Source organism: Cydia splendana, chromosome 27, assembly GCF_910591565.1.
Source record: "Cydia splendana chromosome 27, ilCydSple1.2, whole genome shotgun sequence".
NCBI classification, from domain to species: Eukaryota; Metazoa; Arthropoda; class Insecta; order Lepidoptera; family Tortricidae; genus Cydia; species Cydia splendana.
Window position 1 is genome coordinate 9535129 of NC_085986.1, and position 19724 is coordinate 9554852.

At 40.1% G+C, this 19724-nt stretch overlaps 1 protein-coding gene and 1 long non-coding RNA gene across 2 annotated transcripts in view; both read right to left on the reverse strand.

Annotated features, from left to right (window-relative positions):
• The window catches only part of LOC134803834 (uncharacterized), a 103878-nt gene that overhangs the window by 2166 nt on the left and 81988 nt on the right, over positions 1 to 19724 (reverse strand). The window lies entirely within an intron of this gene.
• Positions 691 to 19724, reverse strand: part of LOC134803782 (uncharacterized) — a 63094-nt gene continuing 44060 nt past the window's right edge. Inside the window, exon 6 of the mRNA XM_063776617.1 lies at positions 691 to 2390. Within this exon, the coding sequence (XP_063632687.1) occupies positions 2245 to 2390 (146 nt within the window). The 3' untranslated portion in view covers positions 691 to 2244. The remainder of the gene's footprint in view (positions 2391 to 19724) is intronic.

Below are 19724 nucleotides of genomic sequence, written 5' to 3' on the forward strand. Positions count from 1 at the left end.
ACGACTCTACTAGGAATCTTTTCTTGGGAATTCAACCCACACCCACACGGGGATGAAAAAGAAGTTGAAAGTTTTTAACGATGACGCGGACGAATTCGCGGGCGGAAACTAGTATACCCGTATTACACACAACCAAGATATTTATCTGGAAGACCAGTCTAACAAGATTTGTTTTTAATACAGGGTGACTTTCGAAACGGGATCAGAAATAACAGAAGTAGGGTCAAGGGAACAGTGGCTCGGAAAAAGTTGCCGGGGTACAGTGGTTCACTCAACCTAGTTCCAACATGAGCATGAGCATAGCCTCTATTGGCTAGCTGCTAATACAGCAGAAACATTCAGTAATCGAACAAATTCAATTGGACGAGCGATGGTTATTCAAACATCAACATTTATTCAGCAAATAGGCCACAAGGGCACTTTTACACGTCAACATTGAATTTACATACAAGCAAAAATAAAATTTTAGAAAATACAACTAACAATTCAAACTAACCACTATAACATTCTAACACGTAAGGGGTAAGGGTAATACATTCTATAGCGATATTTGGGCGACTGAGCCACTGTTTGCGTTAAGCCACTGTTCCCGCCTTGACCCTACCTACTCGTACCTACGTTAACTAATAATTCATTATCTACATTAAAATTCAGGTAAATGAGCATTAATTTAGTTGTTGAAACTACATATAATTACGAATGATTTTAATTTTAAAATCGTTCTAGGTACTGAGCTCAAAATTCTAATCTACTAAAGGCTATGGCTAAGGCCCCAAAATTGCTATAACTTGGTCCTAATATGCTAGAAAGACGACAAGACACTTATAGACCAACAAGAAATTGTAGAAATTAAAAAGTGTCGTCCCGTTCAAATCATCTAAGAAAACAGGACGACACTACGATGTTGCCACTTTTAAATTTCTACAATTTCATGTCGGTCTATAAGTGGCACTAAATGCGTCTTATTTTTATAAAAATTTGACGGTTTTATGTTTGCACGGTTACACTCTGTCGTTTGCCAAGTCAAGTTTAGTAATAAGTAATTAAAATTGAAGGTTTAAGGTCTCTGCCCACTACACCGTATCATACCATGACCGTGCTATGAACGTATCGGGCACGGAATGTAACGCGATACGGACTACTATGCCCACTACACCGTGTCCACATTGTTTCATATCCGTACATAACGGGTTTAGTGCCCGTAGTAACCACGTATCATCCCCATAGCATCCGCCTATAATCCCCGTAGCATTCGCGTTTCATACCCTTAGTACCCGCGTTTTATCCGCGAGAGCAGGACTCGTCAGAAAGAGCGAGCGAATAGTTATCAGACTGGTAAGAGCGAGCAAGAAATATAGCAACGCGTTTATAACGGGCTTAGAACGGTCACCATACGCGGTTATAATCCGTGTGCCCACCGTTTCGCCGCCTGCACTCACCGTTCTGGCAACGTTGCGTGCCGTGCACGGGGCGTTTGGGCACCGGCAAAATATCCTCACCGACAATTTTTGACGGTCCGTGCATGGCACGCCACGGGTATGGTCGGTGACGGAACGGGCTAGTGGGCACAGTCTCATACATTTTAATACAAAGATATTTTTTTTGCCTGACACGTTCATAGCACGGTCATGGTATGATACGGTGTAGTGGGTAGAGACCTTTACAGTATAACTTCACAACCTACAGTTGGTCACGCTAAAAACGCGTTGTGAATACATCTGTCACTTTCGCCCCAGCCTGTATATAATGTATCAACAACGTTGTATGAGGGTTGTCAGTCTTCTCCATTAACTAGACTCTGGTTTCCGTTGTTTAACACGTTCCCTGTCCGGGCGCCCCCAATGTGGGGTCATGAAGCATATTTGACGTTATACTTAATGTCTTATAAATCGATGAACACCGGTAGCATGCACGAAAAAGTGTCACGTTGTGGACAGATCTCCATGGTAACGTTGTGGACGGATCTCCATGGGAACGTTACGTAATCTAATGGTAATGTTTCCTTATGACGTTATCACGCTAAATTATCGTCCGTAAACCGACTTTACAGCAAACCATATTTTATTTCAAGAGTCCGTGTTCCCACTATGGGTTCCCAACTTCAAAGTGGAAGCACACTTGGACGTGTGACTTTGTCCTATCATTTTGTATGGGGACAGCGAACGTGTTAATCTTCATTTTGACTTTTGTATTTGTAAGAAAGGGTTAAACATAAATTAATTGAGGCTTGTAAAGTTGGGGTGATCAAAACGGCAGTTCGTCTTGTTCGTCACAGTCGCTGTCATCGTGCGTGTGTAGCGCGGCGAGCAGGAGCGCCTGCGCGGGCGCCGCGAACACGGCGGGGAGCCGCGCCAGCGCGGGGAGCCGGCACGCCGCCGCCGCGCCCCATCCTGTATATTACAATATTCATTCCTATCGGCTCGGCCACATTACCGGACTGGCGACGGCGGAAGCGACAAGCATACGTGGGAACGAAAGGTCCGATCGCCGTGATACGCCTATTTATTTATTTGTCAAATAAGTAACACAGCATTGTATACAGTAAAACCAAGGCACTGTGAAACTACAAAATAAAATACAATACATGAGAACAAAATACAAGTTAAAACAATACACGAGAACAAAATACAAGTTAAACATTGGATTTGGGCGACTACGTGACAGCCTATGGTTATCGCTGCCGCCGTCGCAAGTCGCTCAATGTCGTGGCTGAGCCGTATCGGCTATATGCGAATTAGCGAAGAAAATGAAAACATACAGAGTAGTAAATAGAAGGATATACAGCAATGGCATAAGATAACCCACTTTATCAGAGGCGAATTTATCAGCCCTCGCTTACGCTCGGACCGAAACAGCTCGAGGATAAGATGGGCATTGAGACTTGCTGGGCTAGTGGCGCCATCTTACAATAACCTGAATATCGGAGTAACGCTATTTACTATAGACAAAGAGAATAGAGTGTATAGAGGCGGATTGTCAAAGTAAATTATGTAGCCATTGTAAATTTCCTGCCATTTTTGACAGAAGATTAACACTGTTAGAACGCCATTTGACTTTGATCCTTATTATTTCACTGATATGTGTTAATTTGTTAAATATTGACGCCATCTACTCGACACTAGGCCGAAGGTATGGTGCAATGTTTTCGAGCGATGGCGCCATAACCTTTAGGCTGCGCTCGAGTAGATGGCGTTAATATTAATATACTTACTTACTGCTGTGGCGCAACGACCCGAAGTGGGGATCTTGGCCTCCGACACCAAAGACCGCCATGCTACTCTGTCCAAAGCCGTTTCAGTCCAGTCGACGACGCCGAGTTCGCTAAGGTCTTTCTGCACTTCGTCTCTCCAGCGGTACCTAGGGCGTCCAGACGGCTTTCGGCCACTTGGTACTCCAGAGTACGCCCTCCGGACTGCGCGATCTTCCCCCATCCGGACTACGTACCCAGGCCATCGGAGTCTAGCAGCTTTCGATTCTCCAATGATGTAACAAGTGTAGCGAAACGCTACTGGCCGTTTGTAAAAAAATAAAATGCATATTTGCGATTATTTTGAATTCAAATTTTGACAGAATGTTCGAGAAAGAAACGATTGAATTTGTTTTTTGGCAGATGGTTTGTGGATTTCGTGTCAATAAGTCGTTGGTGATCCGGGCTGTTTTTTAGACTAGATTTGCTACGTTTAACGTTTAACCAGTTTGATAATTAATACGAAGTGTCGAAAGTGCGCGTTAATCGACGACAGGAAAGGCTCCTCGTAGACAGCTGGCCACCTAAGCCGTGCGTGAGTCGGCGTCCAGAGAGGAGTGGCTCCTCGTAAACTGCTGGCCACCAAAGCCGTGCGTAGGTCGGCGCTGAGCACTAGTGGAGTGAAGAACCTTCATCGTTACCGTCCGGTCTGCCGCCATACGCGCTCGCCAGGAAGCGAGTGGCTTACCTCGTCGGCCTGCTTGAAGACACCACATTGTGCGCCATCTGTGCTGTACAAGTAAATTTCCTACCGGCTGCCGGCACCCTTGCGTGTGCCTCCACACTTGTCCCATTTACCTTTTTCCCCCTGCACTTCAAGACCGAAATATTTGAAAATTTTAGCGTTAGTTTTCCAATTCTGATTTTTATAACCACCTAATTATTTGTTTTGTATTTTTGTGCCATATTTTTGTTTCGCCATTTGATAATATCTGTGATCCGCATACCTCTTCTTCTTCTTCTTACAAATCCTCAAAATTCAAAAAGCCTCGTTTGACAGGCGGTATAAACAAGCGGCTCAAAATTTAGGAATCATTCGCCAACTTGTCAACCATCATCGTCCATAAAATTCGCCACATTAATACATTTTTTTTCCTTTCCAGCTAAATTCTTAGCCGTATTCCTTTTTTTACCTTTCATGTTTAGCACCTATGCGGAACGCAGACAATTAGTTTAAAACGATCAAATCAGTGGTTTTTAGTGAAATTTGTGAATAATAATTTTTTATACAGGGTGTTACCGAAAATTGTTTTTTTTAAATAAAAAGTTATCAAATTATACGTGTTCAGTGAATTACATTTGTTTTACTGCACAAGATATAACAAGTTAACACATATCAGTGAAAGAATAAGGATCAAAGTCAAATGGCGTTCTAACAGTTTTAATCTTATGTCGAAAGATGGCAGTAAATGTACTGTAGCTAGAGCTACATAATTTACCATAACAGTAACTCTATATTTCAAATTCTCTTTGGTATAGATGTCGTCGGTCTTCTTGTTTTCATTATCTAATATATACAAGGTCATTTTTGGACCGTTAGCCATATTGTGCGAGGTGATTAGGTAGGTCATACTGAACAACTTTTTATATGGGACCAACCCCGAAATCACAAAATTTTTTTTCGTCGTATCATTCATTTTGGCCGAGTCGAGAGGGATGTCGAAGTTTTCTATGGGAAGGCCAAATTTTGTTGGGATTTCGGGGTTGGTCCTGGTATATAATATACTGGGAAATGCTTTAGAAGGACGGCGAATGAAACACACGTAATTCGAGACTGACATTTATTTGTATCTGCCGGTAGGCGGCAGAAAACCAAAGTACCTACATGTATATACAATATACAGCATTCTCCCCTCACAATTTGTTATAATTTTACAAACAGCTGTAAGTGAGAAAACACAATAAAAATGATACCTATACCTATATATTTACTTAACATATTATTTTATACATTAAATGTACCTACTGACATAAGGTGGAATATTTATGTACACACCCCACTATATATACAACTATAATATACCTACTATACAACAATTGTTTAAACCTAGGTAGGTACATACACTTCAACAAGTATACAATTTTGAACCTTAATGAGTTATGAACCAAATGATTATCCTTAGTCGTTCACTTCAGTGGTATACCTATACGGAAGGATGTTAATTAACTGTGTAACTCTGTAGGTACTTCATATTTAAGCAAACAGATATATGAAAGTATTGATTGAGCATTACATTCTTAAGACTATAACAAGTACAAATATGTATCCTATTGTGTCTAAAAGTGAAACCGAATGGTTTAGTCTATTTCAAAACCGAATCTTTTAGGTGCAACGCGATTCCTTTTAGGTCCCGGCCGCCGCGGGGCTCGCGGACGCGGGCGCGGGCGACCTGCTTTGCTCCTCCGGCGCAGGAGTTGACTCAGAGGCAGGGGCCGATCCAGTTGCATAACTGTCGATAACGACATCATTAGCTTCATCTGGCACGATCGAGTAATCGCGGTGCAACTGGTCTACATGTTTTTTATATACTTTACCGCCGCTACGAATGTAATAAGTTAATGGACCTACACCACAGATTAATAAATAGTTACTACGTAACAGATACCTCATTCCCAAACAAAAGCACAAATACCTACGCTATAATAGCCTACAGAACCTTAATAATAATACCTGCTGCTCAGGACAAGAAGAAATGTACCATAATTACGCGCACAAAGAGTCGAGACTGTGTTGCCCGCCGTTCCGAGTCACGTGCCAACGCGTCATCGTAAGAATGCGCTAGGGTTGTAGCTACCCTACCTATGATGATTATTGTAATAAAACGAATGTTGCGAATCAAATATGTTTTAGTTTTAATATAATGATTTATAATTTTTTCACTTCTCGGAATTCTCTGTTATTAAAATTTTATAAGTAGTTGAAAATATCCTAAATTGCGTAAATAATTTTAATAAATATTCAGGAGCAAAGCAACGGACAATCAACGGTTTTTAAAAGTTGTAATACGGTGCTACCAGGCCGATTAATTATTACGTCGTCAAAATTATTTAAAAATACTTTTTCTAACCCTTCAATATAATTATTAAACTTTCAGGTGGGACCTTTAGCCCGCCATAAAAAGATGAATTTTTATTATAGGCTTTTTCCTTTGTTTTTTTTTGACTTTTTCACCCATCTACTGCACAATAATTACGTGGTTTCGGCATTTCGAAACATAAGCGCGGGAAACGCGCGGTGTAATGCGGTGCGGCCGCTGAGGCGGGCGTTCGGCGGCCCTCTGTCGGTTGTATCGTCGACGATACGCCGAGCGGTAGGCATATAGCGCGTGGCCTTGAGCGTGTGACGGAGGCCTGCCTACACGTTCGCTTACGGTACCGGTTTCCCACACAAAGTTATTATTTTTATATAATTTAAAATATACCCGATCTCCTACGTTGAATTCTCTAAAAGACCCTTTTTAATAATTCATTTGCGCAATTTGCTTACTTCGCACTGTCTCGTTGACGCTTGGCCGCAGAAGGTCAAAGGTCGTACGCACCTCCCTCTTTAACATTAGACTCGCCGGTGTTTTTCCCGTTATCGTGTGTGGCGTCGCTCTGTAAATAGATAAGAAGCATTCCAAAGCAGCATCCAGATCAACCTTATCCCGCATTGCTTTTTTTAATGCCGTTTTAACCATTTTTACGCAGTTCTCGGCGCATCCATTGCTACTAGGTTTGTAAGGAGTTACTGTTATGTGTTGAACACCCTTGTTTTTCAAATAACACACAAATTCATTGCTATTGAACGGTGGTCCGTTATCAGACACGAGTTCGAGAGGAAACCCGAATTGACTAAAAACATGACGCAATTTAGCGATCGTGGATTTGGCGGAGGTGCCCGGAACGCGAAACGCTTCGATCCATTTTGAATGAGCATCTATAATAACAAAATAATAATAACAATTAATAATAATCCTATACAACTAAACTACAAACATTTCGAATTAAAAACAATAATAAAATAAAACAATTAAAACTCGTTACAATAGATTCTACACACATACCTACAGTACCTAATAATACCCATGTAAATGATTAAACCTAACATAATATAGTATATTACGATCTCTTCTTCTTCTTCCTCGCGTTATCCCGGCATTTTGCCACGGCTCATGGGAGCCTGGGGTCCGCTTGACAACTAATCCCATGATTTGACGTAGGCACTAGTTTTTACGAAAGCGACTGCCATCTGACCTTCCAACCCAGAGGGGAAACTAGGCCTTATTGGGATTAGTCCGGTTTCCTCACGATGTTTTCCTTCACCGAAAAGCGACTGGCAAATATCAAATGACATTTCGTACATAAGTTCCGAAAAACTCATTGGTACGAGCCGGGGTTCGAACCCGCGACCTCCGGATTGAAAGTCGCACGCTCTTACCGCTAGGCCACCAGCGCTTTTTTTTTTTTTTTTTTATATAGTATATTACGATACAGGTGCGAAAAGGATAAATTAAGTAGGTAATTTACATTTATAAAAAAAACAACGGGTTGCACTCCGGGAGTGCCGGCAGAAGTGAAAACTCAATGACATTGTAACAGTTTTTCTATCAGGTCACGTGTCCGTCTCACTCAGCGTCTTACGCTGTCGCGAGTTTAACATTTTTTCCCCATCACAAAAATTTTTAGTTACACAAGAGTTGATGTTTCATCGAAAAGTCTTCAGTCTGTCTGTCATTTGTATTGTCTCCGATAATATTTTGGCTTTAGCAAGTTTTTCCTTCAAGGATTTAATTTTAGTTTTTAACCTCAAGCTCTCATTTATAACATGTTCAGCAAATGTACAAGCTTCACACGGACGCTGTTCAGTGGAGGCAGTCGGCCCTGCTGGTGTGTGGAGCGCCGCGTCATCACACGCGCACGCCGCTCGGGGCTCCGTGCGCAAGAGTACAGACGCAGGGTCCGACCACACCCTGTCGTCTGTCGCATCCTTATGTCTTTGATAAACCCGCACCTCGTACTCGTTGTCCGGGTACGGGAGGGGCAACGCGAACTCGCACCAACCCTCATCACAGCGCACAAATGTCGTGTCCGCCTGTCGCCATTCATCTCTGAACGCCGGCAGCCGGAACTCCACTTTATACACACAAGTGACGCAAAACCTGTAGGGCCAGCCCGACGCGGACGGCTTCCATTTCCATACATACGCCCTGCCCAACCTCAGGACAGCCTCCTGTGAACTTGTTTGTTTTACTTCTAACCACGAAACTGTGCGTAGTTTTATAAGCGAGTTAGTATTTACATTAAATGTTTCATTATAACAGAATCTTTCATAGCAAGTCATAAGTAATAATGAAATATTTTGGTTCAAAGTAAACGTTTCATGGGTTTTTTCTTGGATATTTTTCTTGCACGTTATATTCAGCTCACCTGGCACAGTGTCACAGAGCAATGTCGGTCTATTTTTATCGTCGTGATCTGTATAAAACAGGCTAAATGTAAACCTGTCACTCGGATACCGCCACGTACACTCTAGAATGTACCAATCATGTATAACGCATCGGAAATGTTCACACTGCGGATAGTGGTCCACTGTAACCTTTATCCAATTATACACGTATTCTTCTTCACCGTCAGCTGTTGTACTGTTACCCCGACACCAATATTTACCGCGGCCCGCTCTTTTCGTGAACATCAACGTCGTACCGTTGATAACGTCTGTTGGTAGCTCGTTACCATCTGCATCTTTAATTTGGAGCGATGCACCAACGTGCCCGTTGCAGAGCACCTTGTATTCCTCGCCGAGAGGCACGAAGTAGTAATCGTGTAGTTTATACAGAGCCCTCGCCGAATGGACGGACATTGCGGGAATTACCTCAACGGTCAAGGAGTCTTTGCAGTCTGTTCTTCGGTCAGTGCAGATGTATGTATAATAACCGAGGTCTGGTTTGTACACCTGCAGTTGGATGGTAGTTTTATTAATAGTAACAGCTTGTATTGGTCGGCCGTTTACTTTCATTTGGATGTTGCGTGTATCCTCACTGGAACAATGTATTACAATGTTTTCTGCGTAAGATGCCACGTAATAACCCTGGCCTCTAATGACTTCCAGGATAGTCATCTTCGGAGGTGGATGGTCCCCCGCGCACCGGCGGGGTGCATCCTCGTAATAGTCATTGTAGTCTTCTTTACTATCCCCGGCCCACGCCGCGCTCAGCACCAGCAGCGCCAGCACGCTCACAGCACCAATGTTAGTACACATCGTGGAAGGACACAACTGTAATGAGCCAGTGCTGCAGCGCACTCATTTATATACACAACTTTTATATAGATAAACAGGTAAATGACTTGAAATTAAATGCAACTTAATTAAGTGTGAACTAGCGAACAATTTGCGTAGATACGGCTCTGTGCATGACATCAGCCTGTTGTTTTCCTGAAGCGGTGGTGATTTAATATTAGGTTAGGTACCTACTTAATGCAAACTCTTTAAGGCCAGCTTATTTAAGAACGATCTAAACAAAGAGTAGGTAGGTATAATAGTAAGTATATTTGGATCTAAGTCCAAGTCCAAGTCTACAAACCAATATGTAAACAAGCGCTGAGTACCTAGGTATACTTATATAAACGCTGTTGTCCAAATTACGATGTTAGGTAACGTATTGTTTGTCAATGAAAAAAAATCGCAATGCAAACGGTACCACGTTTCTTGCGGCCATACCCACGGATGCAGGGGCGCCGCGCGCTCCCGCGCGCACGTGTCGCACGCGCGACACACGCGCTCGATGTCGGCGTCGATGCTAGGCCAGTAGACATAGTTGCGCGCCAAACTCTTACATTTCACTATACCTTGGTGAGTTTCGTGCAACTGATTTAATATTTGGTCACGTAAACTAGTCGGGATAATTACACGATGTCCGTATAAAACACAACCTTGTTCGACGCTCAAATATTGCCTTATATTATAATATGGCTTAAGGTCTTCGCTGTTACAGTACAACCAATTTGTTTTAATCGCGTTAGTAAGTTGTTGTAAAATTTTATCCGACGTCGTACTCTTCGCGATGCTTTTGTAGTTTATCGGCGCCGAGTCTTCTACAAAATGTAGGTACGTGTCGACACGTGATCGAACATGATTCTCTGGTACCGGTATTCTGGACAAGCTATCTGCCAAGCAGTTATGTTGTGTACCAATGCATTTCACTTCATAATTATATGCGCCTAATATTACTGCCCATCTTTGAAGTCGGCTCGCTGCCATGAGCGGTATCCCTTTTTTTTCGCTAAATATTGATGCCAACGGCTTACAATCCGTGACAAGAGTAAATTTCCTGCCAAAAATATAATCGTGAAATTTGGTTACCCCAAAAATAACCGCTAATCCCTCTCGACAAATCTGCGCGTAATTCGTTTCGGCGGCGCTGAGTGTGCGCGATGCGTGGAGCACGGCGTGCTCGCGGCCATCGAGGCCGCGCTGCGCTAGCACAGCGGCGACGCCGCCCGGCGCCGCGTCACATGTCACCGACGTCGGCCGTGCGTCATCAAAGTGCGCGAGCACGGGAGCCTTCGCCAGTAACCGTTTCACTTTTTTGAATGCCGCGTCGCACGCCGAGCTCCACACAAACTCGTTCTCAGTTTTTAAGAGTTCGTATAGCGGACTCAATATGTCACTCAGCCGGCCTAGCCAAGGTTACAATCGCTATCGCTTCGACAACGAAAAACATTATGTCTCTCTATCACTCTTCCATATTAGTGTAACAGTGACAGTTGCGTTTCGATCGCTACGGAGCGTAAGCGATTGGCATCTTGGCTACGCGGCCAGGTTTCTTAAAAATTTACCATAATAATTTACTAAGCCTAGAAAAGCTTTTAACTCTTTTACGTTGGTAGGCAAAGGTGTATTATTAACTGCCTCTACCTTATTTACTTCTGTATGTAGCCCGTCGGCGTCAATAATGTACCCGAGATACGACACAGACGTTTGGAAAAAACTACACTTATTTGGAGCAACACGCAAACCGCAATCTGACAAAATACTGAAAACTTTTAACAATCGTTGCCAGTGGTCTTCGAAGTCTACACCCGACACATTCAAATCATCTAAATAACAGGTAACATACCGCATTCTAAATAATTTATCCATTATTCTTTGAAACTTGTTTGGGGCACACTTAATACCGAACGGTAATCTATTATAACAAAACATCCCTTGTAACGTGACTATAGTACATAACTTTCTCGAATCTTCATCTAATTCGATTTGCAGATACGCTTGACTAAGATCAATTTTACTGAAATATTTCCCGCCGGAGTGACGAAAATATGGCATCAATCCGCGGAATAGTAGACCAGCGGTGGAACAAAAATGGGTTTTGATAACATTAAAGTTTTTTCTTTTTTGATATGTTATTGCATGCATGTTAAATAACATTTATGTAAAATATTAGAAAATTATAGGTGGAGCGTTCGGCCATATTTAAATATTTCAATTTTGCTAAATAAGTATGTAAATATAAAATTAAAGTTACAAAAAACTGTAACATGTTCAATAACACTTTAATTTATTCACAATATTCGGTTTTTAGAAATCTGGAACAGCTGCTTTCTGGTGAACGTAAAAACACGAATTACTTTGTCAATAAAGAATTAAAGTAGCTGATATTGTAAAATTACGATATTATCTATCAACTTAGTATACTTGTAAAAAATTAGAAATGTAGACAATGTGCTTGTCTAGATATTGATTTCTGGTTAAGCAGTATAGCCAATATTGAATTAAAGTTTGTAGAGTTAATATTACACGGTCATAATAAAGATCTTAGTTCCCACACAAAATATTAGAAATATAAAATCACGGCGACACTAAATACTGATACGTAAGTATGCATTCCGCGCTTATATTGAGTTACATTTCAAACGCGCGGCGTTTTCGCGCGCCGCGCTGTGCGCCGTGCGGCAGGAGGCAGCGATCGACGGTGGCGGGCTAGCGATTAGCGCGGTGCCCGTAAAAAATACGCAAAACGTTTATAAAATTATTATCAATGGTAAATAGTTATATTGTTAATAGTAGGTACACTAATGGAAACTTACCTACACTTATTTATTTCTATATGTACTAGGGATTGCCCGCGGTTTGGTTTACGTAGAATTCGTTATCGTGTTAGGTATAGAAATAATAGATACATTTGAAAATTATTTTAGGTGCATTGTCATACAGATAACCACCCTTGTTAAAGTATTCTTCAAATTCAATAGACAGGTGTCATTTCAATATAATTTTGCGTAATTTGGCGCTTTTAGGTTATAAATGACTAGCGACATATATTTTTTGTTTAAGAGCGATATCCGATATATATATCTCCGATAATATTTACTTTATCATTTAAATCAATTTCAAACTAACGTTATTCAATATTTATCATTTTAAAGTCAATTTTACCAACCAACTGAGCTTTACGAGTATACCTACGGAAACAACTCAAAATTTGCATCAAATTAAATGCCACTCTTCTTATCCGTTTCGAACAATCAAGAGGGCCTTTACGAGCTGATGTAGTGAAAATTTTATTTAACCCTCGTCCCTTGAAAGCTTCACTACGCTCGAGGTTCAACTTTACGAACCACTCGCTACGCTTGTGGTTCAATTTTAGAATGTTTCGCTTGTTTGGGTATCAACATTAGCATGATTAATCAACAAATTTTCCCCTTGTAAAACAAATAAATAAGGTAGGTGAGGTGCAGGCATATGAGGCCCGGCGGGTAACAAGGCCCAGCATTCAAAAATAGCAGTTGCTCCCTATTATTCTGAATTTTTACTTGTTGCTAAGAAGATCCACTGTCAGTGCAGGTAAAAAGGTCCAGTCCCGCTTATTGAACGTATGAGATGAAATAATAGATTAAAATATTTTTAGATCATTTTGAATATTTTTAATCTCTCATTAATAAGGCCGATTTGAAGAAACTTCTATGAAATTATGACTTATAAATAACACCTTCACTGCGTGGGCTGTCCAAATCGCTGCAGACTTTTCTTGGTAAAGACGTTTTAAAGAATCAAAAAGTCTAATAACATTTAGACACTTATACTTTTTAAAGGCAGTAACTACTTACTTATATAGGTAACTTTTTTTATTAATACATAGGTAGTTATTTACGATAGAAGTGCGAAAAATTGAAATTTTGCAACGAATGACGAATTTTAAAACACGGCCAAAGGGAGTGTTTTAATGTGCTTATTATAGCACCGGTGTCGTAATGTAGCACCAGGGCCCTATTTCACCAACGTGACATTGTTGCTGACGTCACAGGCATCCATAGGCTACGGTTATAGCTTACCATCGGACGGGCCTTATTCCTGTTTGTCACTATCATTGTATTATTAAAAAAAAACTTTATTATATCGGCAAAAAACAGGTATCTTTCTTGTTTATGATGATAATGATGACAATTGACACAAGATTTCAAAGAACTTTCAGTAATTCATGACAGTAAATGAGTTCTGTGTCGGAATTTCGTGACAACTGTCGTATTTCTTGTGGCAATTGTCCAAGTCCCAGCCCCCCCTTTGCTACAGTCCAACCCGAAAGGCACCTTAGGTCGGCGCTTACGTCATTATTACCGGCGCCCTATTAACTAATGAAATGAAAATGAAATGAAAAATATTTATTTCGAGCAACTATGGACTCATACAGATTTGTTAGTAGACTTACGTTCCTAATGTTAGTACCTAATTAACTATTACAATATATATACACTGCTGGAAACATGCATTTCGCAGCAGTGTCTCATATACGGGCAGTCAAGTCTGTCCGCTATCACACACAGGATAGGGTTGGGGCTGGCCCGCACCCGGCGCACCAGGGATGTGCATCGTGCAAACTAATGCGGTGCTACGCGACGTAAGCGCCGACCGCCATATTCAACGTGGTTTGTCACATAGTACCCTGTAAAGGTATGATTCCAGGGATAAAAAATATGTTATAACGTTATCCAGCGTATAATGGAATTCATAAAAGTTTTTCTTTATAATTACTACAAGTAAATTTGTTCATATTTGCATATTATTAAAAAGGTAAATGAAAAGTAATTGAGTAATTTAATTACTAATTAATGTAATCACAATTGCAAATTACACAGAAAAATTAATTACATGTAATTAAATTTTATGTAATTAAATTACAAACATTTTAATTACATGTAATTAAATTACACGAGTAATTAATTACATGTAATTAAATTACACGAGTAATTAATCACATGTAATTAAATTACACGAGTAATTAATTACGCCCAACACTGGTTGGTGGCAAACAACCACACCGCTCGTCTGATGGTAAGCGGTTACCGTAGCCTATAAAGGCCTGTGACGTCAGTAACGGTGATGTCGACAAATGTCGCACCTGTCACGTTGGTGAAATAGGGCCCAGATGTACAGTAAAAATCATGTTAAAAGATAATACTAACTGTTACGAAGAAATATTTATACTGTAAAAAATTATCCCACCAAAAACATTTTCATGTAAAATGTTGCTAAGACGAAACCATAAGCCTAAGACTCGCACTGTTAAAAAGTTATCAGATCTCTTGTCGAGCCAAGCTTCAAACTCTACAAGCCCCTTCACTAACTCTACACCTTAGTCAAAATATGTGGCTTGGCTGTTTTGCTACCGCCACATGGGCATAAGGTGAAAAACTTATTATAATCATTATTTTTAGGGTTCCGTACCTCAAAAGGAATAAAACTGAACCCTTATAGGATAACTCGTGTGTCTGGCTGTCCGTCTTTCACAGCCTATTTGCTCCGAAACTACTGGACTAATAAGTTGAAATTTGTCTATAACCCAAAGACATACATGTAAAGTAAATATGTAATATAAATTTAAATAAAGGGGTCACTTTTGAGATGAATGATAAATAGAAGAAAAAAAACTATATCTTTGTTATATATCAAATGAAGGGGCTCATTTTAGAATTAGAATCTCAAATATAGTTTTTTCATAATTTTAAAATAAATAGTTTAGAAGTTATTTAAGAAAACAGGCAAAAAATTAACATTACCCTTATCTCCGAAACTACTGGGTCTTTTTATTATGAAAAAAATACACATATTAGCTCTTTACCTATAGATGACAGGAAAACCTATTAGAAATGTGGAGCTAAGCGTGAGCAGGCCTATGGAACTCTCTGCCCGAGCTCGGATTAATACCTACGAATCTGCTCCCGTTCACGGTAGAAAAGCAAGCCAGCATAGTCTAATAAAACATGGTCTTCCATTCCCAGAGTGACACGGGGCTACGTCACAACAACATGGCCGCTATATATAGCGCTATCGCATATTATCATATAGCGCTGTCGCATGATGACGTAAGCCCGTGTCAGTTAGGTGACCTAGAAAAGACGGGAATGGAGTACCAGGCGGAGTATATTATTATACCATGCAAGCCAGTTGGTTGCCACACGCGCTCACGTACGCACGTCACCGCGCGCCGCACTGTCAATTTTTACGATAGTTACACGGACGGCGGGATTCGGGAAATGAATTAGAGATGCACTAGATAAGAAATAGTAAAGATATGTGACGTTCCACGGCAAAAGGTACCATTGCCCCGACTGAATATTGGAGTGGCGATAATAATAAGCGTAAGCGCTAGCCGCCATAAGGTACCTTTTGCCGTGGAACGTCACATATCTTTACTATTTCATATCTAGTGAAGTCTAACGGCGCGATATCTTAAAGTTCGAATCGCGCGGGTAGTAGGTACCTACCTACTATTGAATTTCTTTAATTAAACATGGTAATGTTTAATATGTGTGACAAATGTATAGATTTAGATATCTATCTATTTGAAATAGGTAGTAAATTTTTAATTTATTTTGGTAAATGTTTATTTTAACGACAGTAAGTTTACACCGGAAAGTACCTACTCATTTTTGCTCTGGTTAACTTATAATTAATTACCTTTATTCATGGGGTTTCTATTATTTTTCTTTACTATGTAAGTATGTAACATTAATCTCTATCTGGTTTTAAATTACACGAAGTTTTAAAACTAATTCTTGCTGGGATTATTGCGCGGTTTATAAAACGGCGTAAACACTGCGGTTACTGCAGGGACATATGACCTTTTAAAATGACTATTTCGCAAACACTAAAGCATAATCGGAATATTAGGTATAATTTAAGATTTAGCTTTCCTTTTATTTCACTCCTCTGTTTAAGTGGGTATTTATTTATCATTTCTAAGCGTCAGCAACCCTAGCGTTGTGCCGGTGCGCGCGGTGCGGGGAGCGGCGCGTTGAAGGTCACTCCATTGTATTTTTGTGTAGGTATCAAAACGGTAGGTACTTGCGTTTTGTTTGAGAGATAAGTATCAGTTCGTAAGAACTATTGTATAATCTGTGGCGTGAGTCGGACTTAAGTACTTAGTTTTTGATCCGATCCCTACGGGTTTTTAAAAGACATTTTACTCACTTTTCACTAAAAAAACATATTGTTAAAAATTGTGTAATGTACGGAACCCTTGGAACGCGAGTCCGACTTGCACTTGGGCGGTTTTTTTATTATATGTACATACAATAGTTCTTGTAGAAACGAAACGGCCGAGCTACATACTTTGACTAAGGTGTAGAGCTAGTGAAGTTAGGGCTTGTAGAGTTAGAAGCTTGGCAAGAGATCTGATAACTTTTTGACAGTGCGAGCCTTATGGTTTCGTCTGGGCAACATTTTACATCAAAATGTTTTTGGTGGGATTTCACTTCTTTTTGTAAGTTGCTTATGACAATCTTCCATCCCCTAATTTAAAGGGTTGGGGGTGATTGACTATTAAAAATCCTGAAATAAGTATCTGGGGGCATCTGTTACACAATGTACTTCTTACTGATTCCCCATATAAACCCTTCACCCCGTAAGGGTAAACTTTGGGGTTGAAATCTGCCTTCAGCCCGTAAGGGTAAACTTTGAGATTTAAATCTATTCTATATCCTTCCCCATAACAATACCTATCTACATACCAAATTTCAACTAAATCGGTTCAGCGATTATTGATTCCCCATACAAGATTAAACCCCCTCATCATCCCCTTAAGGATTAAAAAATTCAAGTTTTTGAATTTATTTGTTGTTTGTGTACTAAAACTATCTTACATATCAAATTTCAGCTTCTTAGAGGACTTCAGGAAGTACCCTAAAGGTATTGATAATCATCAAGTGAGTGAGTCAGTGACGAAATCGAAGTTTTTAGATATGAATAAAATCTAAAGTATAAGAGCTATGCAATTGATATGCTTAATAAGTCCGAGAACTTTGTTTATCTAGTATAATCCAACCCCAAGTTATGAGGGTTCCAAAAAACGACGAAGCGCTTCGAGAAAAGGTAGATAGTGCCCTTGCGCTTTGCTCGTCTTGGCGGGGGCACTGCCGTGCCCCCAGATGTTAAAACATAATAATAATAAAGCTTTATGTTTAGTGACTTTAGTTACCTACTATTTTCGCGTAAACTAGACAATTTTTATATCTTTAGTTAATAAGGCCCAAAAGAATTATTTTTAACTTATTATAAATATCCTCTTGTTGTGAAGTACCAAATATTGTTATTTGTATATATATGTATAACTCTTAAGTTAAAAACAATAAAATCTGTTATTGTCTACTGTCAAAATTATTATTTTTTGCGGGATTAAGTAATACCCTGCTAGTGTTCAATAAGGCCCACAATAGGACTTTTATAAAAGGTATATTTTCCAAGAGTATCGTAATATTTTTATAACTATTTTGGTATAATGAAGAAACTTCAATAAATAAGGTACCTATTTGAGTGAGTTTTTCATACTTAATATCCTGTTTATTAAAAAAAAAAACATTTTAATTTAAGGTGGGCCGTATATAGGCATATACGGCCGACACGGAATATACAATAAGGTGAGGTCACTTACCTTATTGTATATTCAATATGTATACGTGTAATATTGAGCAGTTGGTTTATAATATACATAATATGATATTGACGTTGAATAGGACAGGACATGACAATAGGAACCAGAAATAGGTATAGTCGGTCAAACCAATTTGTCAGTAAATAAAAACAAAAAATTATATTCATCCTTTTCTTTTGGGTGCTAGTACTAGTGTAAGTAGTAGTAGTAGTAGTAATCACTTTATTGTACACAACACAGGTTTACAAAAATAAATTACAGTAATGGAAGTACAAAGGCGAACTTATCCCTATAAGGGATCTCTTCCAGCTAACCTTCGATTAGATGAGAGGAAAACTCCAGTCAGGTCAGATAGACAAACTTACGGGATGTACAGTAATATTTAGAAAAAGTAAACTAACGTATTGTCAACTCATAAAATACATAAATAATATTATAGAATAAAAATACATAAAATACATACTAGCATACATACATACAATACAATATATATATATATATATATTGTATTGTATATATATATATATATATATATATATATATATATATATATATATATATACAAGTTTAAAGTAGAAATAAAGGTTTAGTACTTAACCAGATCACGCTGATTGGAAAGCCAAAGCTTCTTCAGATTAGCCTTGAGTGACGCCACAGACTGGGACCGCCTGAGCGACAGGGGCAACTCGTTCCACAACTTCACAGCGCGCACCGTAAGTCAAAGATAGTATGATGATTCTCTCTATGTTTGAAATGAGACAGTCCATTGACAAACTATGGTAAAAAATAGTTGTGAATATCATGTACATTTTTATTACAATTTCGAAATTCAAATGTTCTTCCTAATCAACTCGGCCACTAAACTAACTGATAACTTGGTATCCGATCCGCTAACTAGGCGAATGAATCGCCAATTCGCCAACTCTCCGAGCCGAGTCAACGCTATCAAACTGCTACTAAGGCCATTCAAAAATAAACCTTAATTCGAGAGCCCGAAGGTTCTTATATGACAAACAATACATTATGACTTAAAACTTTATGGGAAACAAAGGGACCCCTTTAATTTCACGTAATGTCCGCATCTAATTTATATATGTCCACAGTAAACAAACAAATGAATGATAAGAAAAGACAGACAGTGCTGTGAGCGGCAGGTGGGGCGAGGCGAGGGGCGAGGTATAGGTAGGCTATGATAGGGTCTCGGGCGCCGGGTCACCACGCCACACACGCCAGCCTAAGCTGCCGGTCGCCTTCCCTGCGTCCCCGATGCCCGGCCCCGCTCAAACGGTATCACCGGGCTAGGGGTCGCGGGGTTGGATAAACGATCGGTGGCGAAAAAGCTGGCCTACACCAGCAGCACTGACGTCCTCAAATTGACGTCCACTGACCTCCCCACGCGGTGGGGAGCGACCCGCCACAGCCGTCGCAGCCGAAAGGCGGGCACGGCCTCCCATACCTCTCTATTAATAGAGAGGTATCGAATGATATCCAGTCCTCGGGCGCCGCGCCGGCGACACTGACGGACCAGCGCGGCGTATGTATGAATTTCGCGCCTTTTTAAATATATT